The sequence below is a fragment of the Rhea americana genome, unplaced genomic scaffold (assembly GCF_003343005.1).
Source record: "Rhea americana isolate MKP2758 unplaced genomic scaffold, rheAme1 scaffold_30, whole genome shotgun sequence".
In the NCBI taxonomy this organism is placed as follows: Eukaryota; Metazoa; Chordata; class Aves; order Rheiformes; family Rheidae; genus Rhea; species Rhea americana.
The window spans coordinates 2140686-2153459 of NW_028186424.1; the positions used below are offsets into that span (position 1 = coordinate 2140686).

Consider the following 12774-nt stretch of genomic DNA (forward strand, 5'->3'; position numbering starts at 1 on the left):
TTTTCTTTTTTTGAAGGCTTCAATTGCAGTTGAAATAACAGGAGAGTAAACGAACCTAAATGTAAGCGTAGGCAGAAATTGATGTGCATATTTTTCTACGATGGATGGGGGAGGCAGGGGAATTTGTCATAACCAAATTGAAGAAAAAATCTGTGAATAATGAAGTAGAATCTACAACATACACTTTTTATATCAATTTAAGAGACACCTCAGTGACAAAATACTAATAACATTTAAAAATGAAAAGTTTTCATCAAACACTTAAAGCAGGAGTTAAGCTGTTCCCTCTTCTCTAGAGAGCTTTTGCCTGCTCATGGGTGAACAGAATAGCTGTTACTATCCAGCATTTACTACTTTTATCCAGTGAGTTTTGCTGTTTGTCTTGTCAGYGGGAGAGTTTCTTTTGGCTTTATTACCTTTGATACCTTACCAATACTTGGAAGGTAATTTTTAAGCCAGGTACTGGTTTTCAGATGTCTGATTTGGCATATACTTAATGGAGGCACAGACAGAGTGTGAGAGGTGACATTGTCAGAGGATGGTTGCCTAGAGTATAGATGTCATCACGTTCGACAGGCCATCTGTACATAGTAAGCTGTTAACTCTTTYGCTCTCAAAATGTCCTATGGTCCTGTGAAAGAACTGTTACCATGTTTTAATCCTGTCTGCTTGCTGGTTACACAGGAAAAACCTATCTTGCTGCTGTATTTTTGTCCAAGTAGGGCAGTTAATTTAGATGGCGTATTTGGTATTAGGCCTGATCTGAAGCCCACCAAAGACAGCTAAGGATTCTCTGACTTCTGTGTGCCTTGCGATGTGGCCTCACAGGCTGTGAATGATAAAAATAGTTACCAAAAGGTTAAATCATTTCTTGTTACTTAGGAGGAATGCCAGACGGTATTTTGTATGACATACGGGTACTGGCAATGCAAAGGAAAAAATTTAAAATTTAAAGATACAGGCAGAAGTCAACATCCAAGTTGTAAGATTGAAGCAAGGGATATTTTGTAAACTGCTTTTTCAATTTAACCCCTTTGACACACCTTTTCCTGTAGTAGATATTTTCACAGAAGYACTTTATTTTGTTCTGTATCTATGGAGTTTTTAACATTAAAAAAAAAATGCTAGTGTATTATGCTATATATGCTATAGCATATGCTATAAAATGCTATATGTAACTTATCTATATATAGTGTTTTTATAAGCTTAAAAAATTATAGGCTCAAACCCAGTAATTCTGTGACTTTAAACTTAATGAAACAGTTCAATTTTTCTGTCTCTTTAAAAGCTTAAACTAGTATTAAGCAAGCCAGCTTTCATATCTTTGTGTCAGCTGACTAGCAATACTTACTGTGTAGGAGGTGTATTACAGATTTTTTGTCATTCAAAAGTCTTTCATATCTGCAGCAATGTCAGTTGCTTGAGTATATGAAAAAAGTTGCAGTTAATTATCCTCCTTTACAAATGACATCAAACTTATCTACCATAGAAACTAGCTATCCATGCTAATGCAAGGAACTGGCTGTGGAAAAAAGTTGGAAGTAGTGTATAAATCATCTTCTGTCTTGCCACAGGAGACTTTTGAGATAATGCCTCCTTCYACTCATAAAAGTGGGTAAGAATCTCTGAGGGCCACTGGCCTTTGGTGTCCACTCCTGGTTATTGCCTGGTGGAATGCCCCTGCTCCTTGAACTTCTCTGGTAGTTAGAGTTCAGGGAATGGGAAAGGCATGATGTTAAAAATCAGTATTTTGAACTGATGTTTCTGATACAGGTTCCTATCTGAACTTCTTTTCAGGCTTCCGGGGACAGCACCTTATTTGATTTTAACTCACTGTTCTGAAACTCCTGGGGTCTGAGGCATTTGTCTGAGGACCCTTAGGCAAAAGTTTTCTTCTCCATTACCTGCTGTGGAGCCATGTGTAGCTATTGAATTATGGCCAATATTATCAAGTTGGTGACAAAATATCAGTGGCAGAGGTACTTTATACCAGTAACTGAGTTGTGTGCTTCCTATTTGGATACTTTTCAAATAGGCAGAATGTTAAATTTTGTTGCTGTGTACAACTGAACAAAGTATTTTATTGTTGGGTATTTATTTTAAATTGTAGTTCATGTATTTGGGGGAGACTTATTGTATAGCCACATAGCACATAAAATTAATACACGAGCAGTAATTATACTTAGTCTTGTAGGTACGAGTAATTTGGCATTTCATGTAATTATAATTCATCTGTTACTAATGAACTTAGAAAAATGACTATTCAGAGCATCAAGTCAGAAGTCAGTTTTTCAGTAYAGATAATTCATTACTTCTCCTGTACAATTCTTTCTTTTCAATATCTATTACGTAAAAGATTTCTCCAAAGAAATTACCAAGTATATTTTTTTTGTCTATGAAAACTCTGTAACCTAATCCAGTAGTCTCTTCTCCCAGGAATATTTGCAGTTAAACTACATTCACTTGCTTTGGTTTTCTATTTAAGAATATAATATAATTTCCTACTAGTCTAACAAGATTTAGAGTAGTCATATTGCTGGCACAAGCAGTTTGTTTTCAGCACCAGTGTCTGGAAAGGTCGAAAGACAGACCTGTGTTATCAGTAGTTCAATTTTTGAAACCCAGAGTGGAGCTTCTTCAATACCAAGAAAGAAGAATTAATATTCCAACTCATGTTATCTATGCAGTGCAGTACTGATACCGACTATGTACTTAGAGTCTTCATTTTTTATCTTTTAGCTAAAAAATACATTGCTTTGGATGACTTTGTTGAAATTACCAAGAAGTATGCAAAGGGAATCATCCCGTCTAACCTGATTATGCAGGAAGAGGAAGATGATGAATTGGCAGGGAAGACTCCTGAAGAGCTACCTTTGCGACTGAAGGTAAAAAGCCAATAATGAACAYGTTATGTTGAAGGGATATCTTACACATTTAAGGTAAAAGAAAGGTGACTTGCACTTGACTCTCAAAGCTGATATGTAGCCACTGTGGGTCACTAGAAGAAACGTTGCTATAATTTCTTTTTGGACTTTACTTCATATATATGGGTTTTCTTTTTGCCTGTAGGGCTTTTGCCTCTGACAAGGAACAACATGCATTCTCTATGCAAAAAATGAARCTGATTTGGGGAAATTAGTTCAAATGATACCTACACATTTAGAATCTCTAAGGTTGAGGGTAGCAAGTGAGGAGGCTAAGGTCTAGATTCCCGGTGTGACACATACGCAYGGATCACAACATTCATAAATGCAGAGTCTGATTTCACAGAAATAAAATATAGGAATGTAGAAGCATACATATTTTGTTACAGGGTTCCTTAAAAATGTAAGTWGCTGGTAATACAGGATTTCTACTGTAAAGGATCATAACCTTAGTCAGGCCTTTGCTAATTCAGCAGCCTTCAGTTTAATCAAATAGGGACTATATGTCCAGTAATTCTTCTGGCAAAGRGACCTCCCAGAATCTGAAAGATTATCCAATTACAATTTAAAGAAACTTAGAGCAAAGATGACTGACGAAAGATAGAAGTGTGAGAGTGTTAGGAAAAGAGAAAGAAAGAACGTGGGGTTTTTTGAGAGAGCGCTTCACTTTCTCATTAGAATAAAGTAAGGAGAATTATACCTTTCCTTACGTTTTGTGGTGAGTAGAGTGAACGTCTCTGGTGTGGGGTTTGGACCTGCTTGCTTTCCTTCCTTCCTTCTACTTCTCCCTCTCTTTAGCTATGTAGAGACCACCTATTTAAATGAAGAACTGGCATTGGTTCTCACTGAGTCTTTTTAGATGTACATTTCTTAACAAAAGGGACTCTTAGTTTAAAAACTGTGATTGAGACATTAGCAGCAGGGAATAAAAGTTTGCTGTTAACCTTGGGCTGAGCTGGGTAGGGGGCTGGTGTTTGGTAGCTGCTTCTCCTGGGAACAAAAGGGAGGTGCCAGAGAGCCCTTACCTTTTGAAATCCCACCCAGAGCAGGATCAGGAGCTAATAGCAACTCTCATGAGCTCTTTCTAGGTTCTGGGAATCATCCACAGAAGGAGAGCTATCATGCGTAGAAGGGGAATTGCACTGTCATGCATTCCCATCCCATGCAGCCCATAGATTTTGCAATCCCTGAGTTGGCACAGAAGAATGCCCAATTGACTCAGAAGCATWTGAGAGTGACTGCTGGATCTAAGCCCCTTTACTCTTTATTGCCAAGGGCGCCTGCCCAACTCGCCCTTAGGCATGGCTGGGCAAACCTTAGTTTAACCCTTGCTGCTTCAAATCTGACCCTCTGCTTTAGCCAGTAGGGCCACAAGTTGGTTGATTGCCTAGGCACAAGTTGGGAGCTCTGTGTTAAAAGTTACCGTTTTATATAATACATATATATTTATGAGAAAAGAATAATGTTTTCCTTTGGAAGGAGGCAGTCTAACTTGGTTACGTCTCAGTAAGGTTTTAAATGTTTCTATCATAACTGCCATACCTTTATTGCAGATGTTATTATATAATGCCGTGCCTGTTCCTATTTAAATAAGAAGGATAAGTGGGGAAAATTATCCATGGCTTTTAGGTGTAAAAAGGTTCTATTATGAAGGAATTTAAGAAGGTGGAACTTACTGTCAATGGTTTTCATATAGTGGCATTTCTTTGGGCAGTGAAAGGAGAAGGGAAGATTTAAGATGCATACATTCAATACTGGTATAAATTTCAAGCTAGATAGGGAATTTTTGCCTGCTGCCATCAGAGTTTTTATTGTCATTGAACTATTGTCATATGAAGGGGAAAAGAATAGTTAGATAACTATTGGCTAGCATTTCAAATAACAAATATTCAGAAAGAGATGCATTTAGGAAGATGAACAGGGATACCTCCACCAATAAATAGCCTTATACTCAAGTATTCTTTGTTGCCTCAGTTCATCGTGCACAGATCTTTGTTGGAGCAGTTTTGACCTTTCCTTTGAAGTAATTAATTTATAAAAGTGTAAGTTCTGGGAAAATGTAAAAATTGTCTTTYTCTGAGGGAAGAAGGGTTGTTTGCAGTGTCTAACGTCCGGGTGCTAATATTTGAATATTCATCTGTTTGAAAAATCCTATCYCCTAGATTGTCTTTTTATTATTATTATTATCTTTGTCCTACACAAAGAGTGTGGCTGGCCACCAGTGTGGTGGGAAGGATTTGATCCAGCAGTTCCACTCTTGTCATGTTCCTGTATAGGAAAATGCCAAATAAGATAGGCAGTGTACGGTTAGGGTTAAAAGAATAGCTATTATTATATATTCAGTGAAAGGTATTTCTAGTATTCAGAAAATACAGAGATTTTTGACAGCTGCATCCCTAGATACTTGGGCAGGATTTTTTTTAAATAAACCACAGCTGTAAAGACTTGTTGTATATAGTAAAGTGCATGTAATAGTACAGAATCTATAACATAATCCTTGCAGAACTGTGGCAAAGTTAAATGCTTTAAGCTACAGTACTCACAGCTCAAGTAATGACTTCAGATAGTACAGGTCTGCTGTTTATCTTTGGTGCAAAGCTAGCAAGGCAGAATATTTGACTAGGAAGCAATTTAATAATATGTGTCAAAGGTAATGAAATACCTTGCTGAAATCAAAATAGCCTCTGAGCTTCATCTGATTGAATTAATCAAAACAGAGCTAATAATCTCAGACAAAGTAATCTCATTTTATTGGCAACATTCTTCTGAAATAAGAATCTTTCCATGTCAACTGAGGTTAGACAACTTACTGTGACTGCTTCAGCTAAGAATATCTGTGATGTACTAAAACTGCTCATAAATAAAATGTCTCTTTCTCTTTTCCAGGTTGTAAAATATCCACTTCATGCCATTATGGAAATTAAAGAGTACCTTATAGATATTGCATCAAAGGCAGGAATGCACTGGCTGTCTACCATTGTTCCAACACACCATATCAATGCTCTCATTTTTTTCTTTATTATCAGTAATCTGACAATTGATTTTTTTGCCTTCATTATCCCATTAGTCATATTCTACCTGTCCTTCATTTCTATGGTGATTTGCACACTGAAGGTTTTTCAGGATAGTAAGGCCTGGGAAAACTTCCGCACCCTGACAGACTTACTGCTTCGTTTTGAGCCAAACCTAGATGTTGAGCAAGCTGAGGTGAACTTTGGATGGAATCACTTAGAGCCATACATTTATTTTTTGCTSTCAGTATTCTTTGTCATTTTTTCCTTCCCTATAGCAAGCAAAGACTGTATGCCATGCTCAGAGTTAGCTACTATCTCTATTTTCTTCACRGTGACAAGTTACATGAGTTTAAGCACATGTGCAGAACCCTACACACGAAGAGCACTAGTGACTGAGATAGCAGCTGGTTGCTTATCCCTGTTGCAGGTATTGCCTGTGAATTTGGGCTACTTAAAATTCTTAGGTAAAACCTTCTTTACTGTTCCTGTAGGCCATTTCTTTGTGATAAACGTAAGCATCCCATGCCTTTTATTTTTGTACTTGTTCTATCTTTTCTTCAGAATGGCACAATTACGGAATTTTAAAGGCACCTACTGTTACTTGGTCCCATATCTGGTCTGCTTCATGTGGTGCGAACTCTCTGTGGTTATTCTGCGTGAGTCCTCTGGCATTGGACTCATTCGTGCGTCARTTGGTTATTTTCTGTTTCTCTTTGCGCTCCCCGTGCTAGGTGTAGGCATTGCGCTCATGTGTTTTGTGCATTTCATTAAGTGGTTCGTGTCTCTGGAACTCATGAAAATTGTAGTGACTCTGGTTTTGTGTACTGTCCCTTTGCTCTTCCGATGGTGGACAAAAGCTAACTTCTCTGTAGTTGAAATGGTTAAATCCCTCACTCGAAGCTCAATTGTGAAACTTATTTTGGTGTGGATTACAGCTGTAGTGTTGTTTTGTTGGTTCTATGTCTATCGATCTGAGGGAATGAAAGTTTACAACTCCACCTTGACATGGAATCAGTATGCGTTCCTCTGTGGACCCCGATCATGGAAGGAGACTAACATGGCGCGTACTCAGATTTTGTGTAGTCACCTGGAAGGACACAGAGTGACATGGACTGGGCGGTTCAAATACGTGCGTGTTACAGAGATTGACAATAGCGCAGAATCTGCAATAAATATGCTTCCRCTCTTTATTGGTGATTGGATGAGATGCTTGTACGGTGAAACCTACCCTCTTTGTGACCCCAAAAACGTTACTATGGAGGAGGARGAATTGTGTCGTCTGAAGTATTTGACAAAGCATAATTGCCACATGAAAATGTTTGATCGGTACAAATTTGAAATAACTGTGGGCATGCCTTTCAGCAGCAAAAACGGAACTAAGTCTGTAGAGGAGGATGATATAACCAAAGATATTGTGCTGAAGGCAAGCAATGAGTTTAAGAAAGTGTTGCTGAACTTGAGGCAAGGAAGTATAATTGAATTCAGCACAATTCTAGAGGGTCGTCTTGGCAGTAAATGGCCTGTCTTTGAACTGAAAGCAATCACTTGCTTGAATTGCATGTCTAAACTCTTACCTGCGGGGAGGCATGTGAAAATAGAGCATGACTGGAGGAGCACAGTGCATAAAGCCATTAAATTTGCTTTTGATTTTTTCTTCTTCCCATTCCTGTCAGCTGCATAATGAGTTCTTTTGTTGGTTCAGTAGCATCTTCAATGTACACTGCATTTACACTACCAAAGGTTTGGCTTCTGAAAAGGAAAAAAAAATTCCTGCTGTAGCAATGCTCAAAACCTATGCTATTGTAGAGTACTGGTTGAGTTTTGTAAGTGTATACACTGTATCCTGCCTTTAAACGCCTTATGACTGAGGTGATTAGTTCAATGTTATTTTAAGTGAATGTGGAGGATTGCTGCTGATTAATTGCATGGATACTCTTTTGTCTGAAATGGACATGTTATTTACCCGTGGTACAACACTAGATTCATTCACTTGCTTGATGTTAAAAGCACTTTACTCTTTAAATATTCACACATGCAAATATGTATTTTCACATGTATGATTTAGAATAGATAATCTGATACGCAACATAAGCTGTTGTATCCCTTGTATTTATTTGGTGTTTTCCAGGTAAAGGTGATAGTCATAGAGTCAGTACCTGGTGATGAGTGATCTGTGTGTACAGAATTCAGCAAGATAGTGATTTAAAAAGTTTTTTGAAAGGACACACCATTTCACATCCCAGCAAGATTATAAAAAGAGATTTTGCTTTAAATGTTCTTTACAAAATATGCTGTTTGTTTTAATTGGTTATGATAGCTACATATATGATGCTAAGTTATTATCCATGCTGGTGTGTGAATGACAAACACCAGATTGTAAGGCTGGTATTGTGATGATGCCAGTAACAGACAAGCCAAAGCAACTGAAAATAGTACGTAAAAAATATCTACAATAGAAACTGAAATAGAATATATTTAATGATTTGTATTGTGCAAATAAATATGAAATATGAACTTGAATTAAAATGGAATACAGCAGTTGTTCATTGTGCTTTGACATTATGAGCGTTTATGATGCTTTCTTTTCTAAACTGTATTTTTCATGTTTTAAACTTCTCATATGGGATACCTGAAATTGAACTTCATGTTATTTCAAGCTAGTAGTAAAATTAGAGTATGTCAGACAAAGTTCTTGCAGCTGTGAGATCTATAGATACTCCTTACTCTTGCTTTCATTGTGACTTGCCACCTGTTTTTAACCAGTGGGTGAGGGGTGTGAGGATTTCACAGCTACACTGCACTGTTTTTCTGAACACTCTGCTATTGATCATGCATTATATCCTTTTTGCCTTTGCATATCAGTCATTAATTAGAAAAGTTATGAGTGAAAACACATTTGATGGGGAAGGAGATACTTTTGGAAAAATGAGGCAGGTGGCTGCACTCCAACTATTGGGACCCCTTCAGTCTTGACTCAGGTCCTCAGTTTGGAAGAACCTGGAGGCACAGAGAAGTGCGCATCCCAGAGCCCAGGTGGTTTGGCTGCTCCTGAGTTGCGGAGCAGAAACCTTCACCTTCCAAAACCACGTGGTTGTGCTTGAGCCCTTTAGAAAATCTTTAGAACAGAATGTCTGCAGGATGCTTCTAGTTTTGACAAAAACTTTCAACCTTCTCTTTCCGTCTCAGAAAAAGAAAAAACATAAGGCAGCAGGATACCTTTGAGTAAATTAGCTTACCTGATCTTCTTTTGGCTGGAAACAATAAGCCAAACCTAAGCTTTTATCCTCCTTTTTTAGAATATCCATAGGTTCCTTTTAAATATTCCTTCCTGGCTCTGAAATTTGAGCACAGAAGATATTTTTTTTTTTTTTTTTTGCTTATATGCAGTTACGTGTTTAACTTCTACTCATGTGTTTGTCAGGAGAAGAAAGCAGTCTTAGCATTCAGAAATAAAGTTAAAAAATATTCTCTTTTTAGCTTTTGCTCCTTGCAAAAAGATGTCAATTTTCTGACATACTGTGGGGAACTTTGAGGAAGATATTACACATCTCCAAAAAGGGAAGGCTAAATGAAGTCAGATGTGGAAAGTGTTGCAAAAAGGAGGAGGCTTTGTTCTGTTTATTTCCTTAGAAATAGTTGATCTGTAGGATGAGACGAAAAGCTTAAACCMGATTTCCCATCTATGGCACAACATTATTTTGAGATTTAATACAGGCAACTTACAGATTTTTAGTCTAGCYATTTCTGAGAAAAATATTGGGGTTTATTAGTTAATAACTGAAGTAAAAATACTTCAAATGATTGGCTAAAAAACTCTAGTCCCTACTTTCTTCATCAGAGAGGAGTGGTGGCTGACTCAAGGATACTGATACCTGTCAGACTTCAATTTGTACAATTTCCCTTCATGTGCCTACATGGAAAAACAAGCCATGARTTAGCCAGATCATGGGGTGGGGAGGCTTTTACGTGTTCAGTCGCAGTAGGTTAGCTTATTAGTTACATTGTCCAAAGCTTTCATCTGCAGATGATTGCTGAGTTGGACTCCGAATCCTAGAGAGAGCAGGGTACTGTGAAGTGATTCCCTTGGGCTACTCGTGCCCAAGCCAGCTCAGTTCAGCCCATGTAGGAATGGCACAAGACTACGATACAGGAGGAAGGAGACACAGATTAATACAGAAGTATTTTGCAGTCTTTACTTATGTACGTACTTTTGCCCTCCAAAGGGCCACTGCTTCAGTACAGGGTGGGAGCTTCTTAAAGAAGAATTCAGGTTTTTGTAACGAAGCAAACTACTGGCTGGAGGGATACCCCCCTTGTGTTGAAAAAAAACAGAAGAGTGGTTGCACAAASAAGACAGTTCTGTGTTAAGGTATCTGAATGCTGCTCCAGAGAACTAGATTCTCCTTGACTCTGTTTTTTACTAAGAGGAGGCAAAAAATTGGTATTTACTAAAAATACAGCTATTATAAGGAGTGTCCCAGTGCAATGAGTAAAATAACTGCCTGTTACTCCAGTACCGTGACTGTGCTATCAGAAAGGACATAGTGTGGAAGAGTGCCAGAATCACTAGAGGGTAAACTAAGATTCCAGGTTGTGTTGCTTTTCAAAAATAGGCCAAGACCTGCAGGTCTGCAAGGAGCTGTTGGGAAAGCAGCATGAGAGAGGGACACAGCTCTGCTTCATGGGGACTGTTTAATTTGATGGATGCTTCTCTTCAATGGAGATGGAAAGCTTTTAATACTGATTCATAGACGTTCATTTTCCATCCATGTCTGTGATATTTCCAGCTCTTGTGTGCATCTGAAAGGAAAAGAAGAGGTGAATTTGACTTCTGAATCTTTAAATGCAGCTTTTTAATGTCCAGCTCTCAGGTGTTCCTTCTTGGTGTTTTTTTTAAATGGAAAAAGAGGACACATTAGCAACAATGTGATGATAGGTACTCCGTTTTCTTGTCTGCCTAGTGTTCATCAGACTGAAACCTTTGACAAATCTTTTCTTTACAATTTCTATTGTAGCTGACAAGCACAAAATCACCAATACTTAACGAGCAATTGCAGTCTCAGGCAAGGTGTTTTTGCGAAGGCTCTTTAAATCTTACAGATGGACAAAGTTAGGCTGTGCTCTGTTTAAGTGATGTATTCTACAGTTCTATATTTCAAAACATACCATCTTCTAGATTGGAAAGGAGAGAGACACAGGACATAGCAGCTGCTGCTAACTATTCAATTAATTCTACATTTATTATTTTCTTACTCAGTTTTGAAGATATGCTGAATTTTAAACAGTTCCAAAGATAGGTGCCCTTTTTCAAGGCTGATAATTCAATCTTTTGAATTAGTATTAATTAACTGAGGAGGAGGATATTATATGGCTATTGACACATCTAAATTAGATACAGCTGTACTTCTCTAAGCTCAGATTTAGCAGTTAGAAAATACACAAATAAAGTAAATATTCATTATTTGAATTTCTTCTGCAGAGTAACATGAAAAAGTACTGCCTGTTCTCCAAACTGGTACAGTATTCTGCAAGCATAGAAAAAAMCAGCAAAACACATACAGAAATTCTGAATAATTTTAGAGCCCATTCTGCAATGACTAACAGCATCCTGTGATAAGCAAGAATGGAAGATGCAAGTTTATAACTTATGTTTTGCCCAGTTCTTCTGGAGAAAAAAATAGAAATCTGTAGATCTCTATGAATTACATGCACTTTTCTTTCCTAGCACAAACTGGTCTTAAGTGTATAAAGTAGTTATTAATYGTAAGTTTGTTTGGGTTTTTATTTAATACATGGTAATAGTGATGTTACTGTAGAGGTAGCACTGTGCTTCCTTTTATTCCTACAGTTTTTGAGAACTTGAGCCTTTGACACAAAAAATACACCCCTTTCCAGAATGTACCARTGTCTATCTTCTAGCTTTTCTGTTTCCACTGAAAAAGGCAAAGTAAATTTCAGGATTTTAAGTGTGTTCTTAATGCAAGCCTTAATTCATTGCAATTGTACAGTGTAAGGGTCATGTTCAGCAATAAATGAAGACAATTAAAGGAAGGCGGGCTCTGATCACAGCTTTTCGGTTAAAACTGTTTGAACAGGCAGCAGGCAGTTATTAAGAAATATCTGCTACTTAATCATTAAGTTAAGAAACTACTAATCTGTGCAGCAAAAATTAGGCAGAACTCACCAACTTGCAAATAGATATTAAACCTGCTCTAACAACTTCCTATATGTGTACAAATGCTACTTAAAGAGGAATAGAAATGGTTAGAAACCAAATACTCAAATCAGATTGACTATCTGCATTATTTTAAGATGGCTCATTTATTTTCCTTTTACTACTGTTATCTTTTATTTTGGAAGAGCTAATTAGCATCCCCAAGTTCCTCTCCTAGGCTAAAGTCTCATGTGTAAAAGATGATTCATTCTCTTGTTAAGGAAGGATAGTCAGCACTGAAAAAACTTGTTTTTCATTATTTCTATCCAACTTGAACTTTGCTTCTAGTTTTGAAGCAGGACAGGAACAAGAAAGTACTTCTTGGAGTCTTCCTTTACAAAATATTTAYGGTGGTGAAGAAATACACAGCACAGCTATTTCCCCAATTACAGCTGTAATAAGCAGTTTCTATAAGCTTGCAACTTCATAACATTCATTTCTGCATTTTCATCCTCCAAAATTTTCACATAACTTTGTGCAATGACTAGCATTACTTACTGCACGTTTTGGTTTGAGTGCTGAGTGACTTACAGTAATGAGCATCTGAAGCTGATGAAGGTATTTCTTTGCAATCCTATTGACAGAAAGTCGTATATATTTGCAATTGCATTCCCCAGAACAT

At 37.4% G+C, this 12774-nt stretch overlaps 1 protein-coding gene across 1 annotated transcript in view; it reads left to right on the forward strand.

The window, feature by feature from the left end:
* Positions 1-8495, forward strand: part of WFS1 (wolframin ER transmembrane glycoprotein) — a 38251-nt gene extending 29756 nt beyond the window's left edge. Inside the window, exons 7-8 of the mRNA XM_085309590.1 lie at positions 2740-2885; positions 5811-8495. Coding sequence (XP_085165716.1) covers positions 2740-2885; positions 5811-7619 — 1955 coding nt within the window. The 3' untranslated portion in view covers positions 7620-8495. The remainder of the gene's footprint in view (positions 1-2739; positions 2886-5810) is intronic.
* The last annotated feature ends 4279 nt before the right edge of the window (positions 8496-12774 follow it).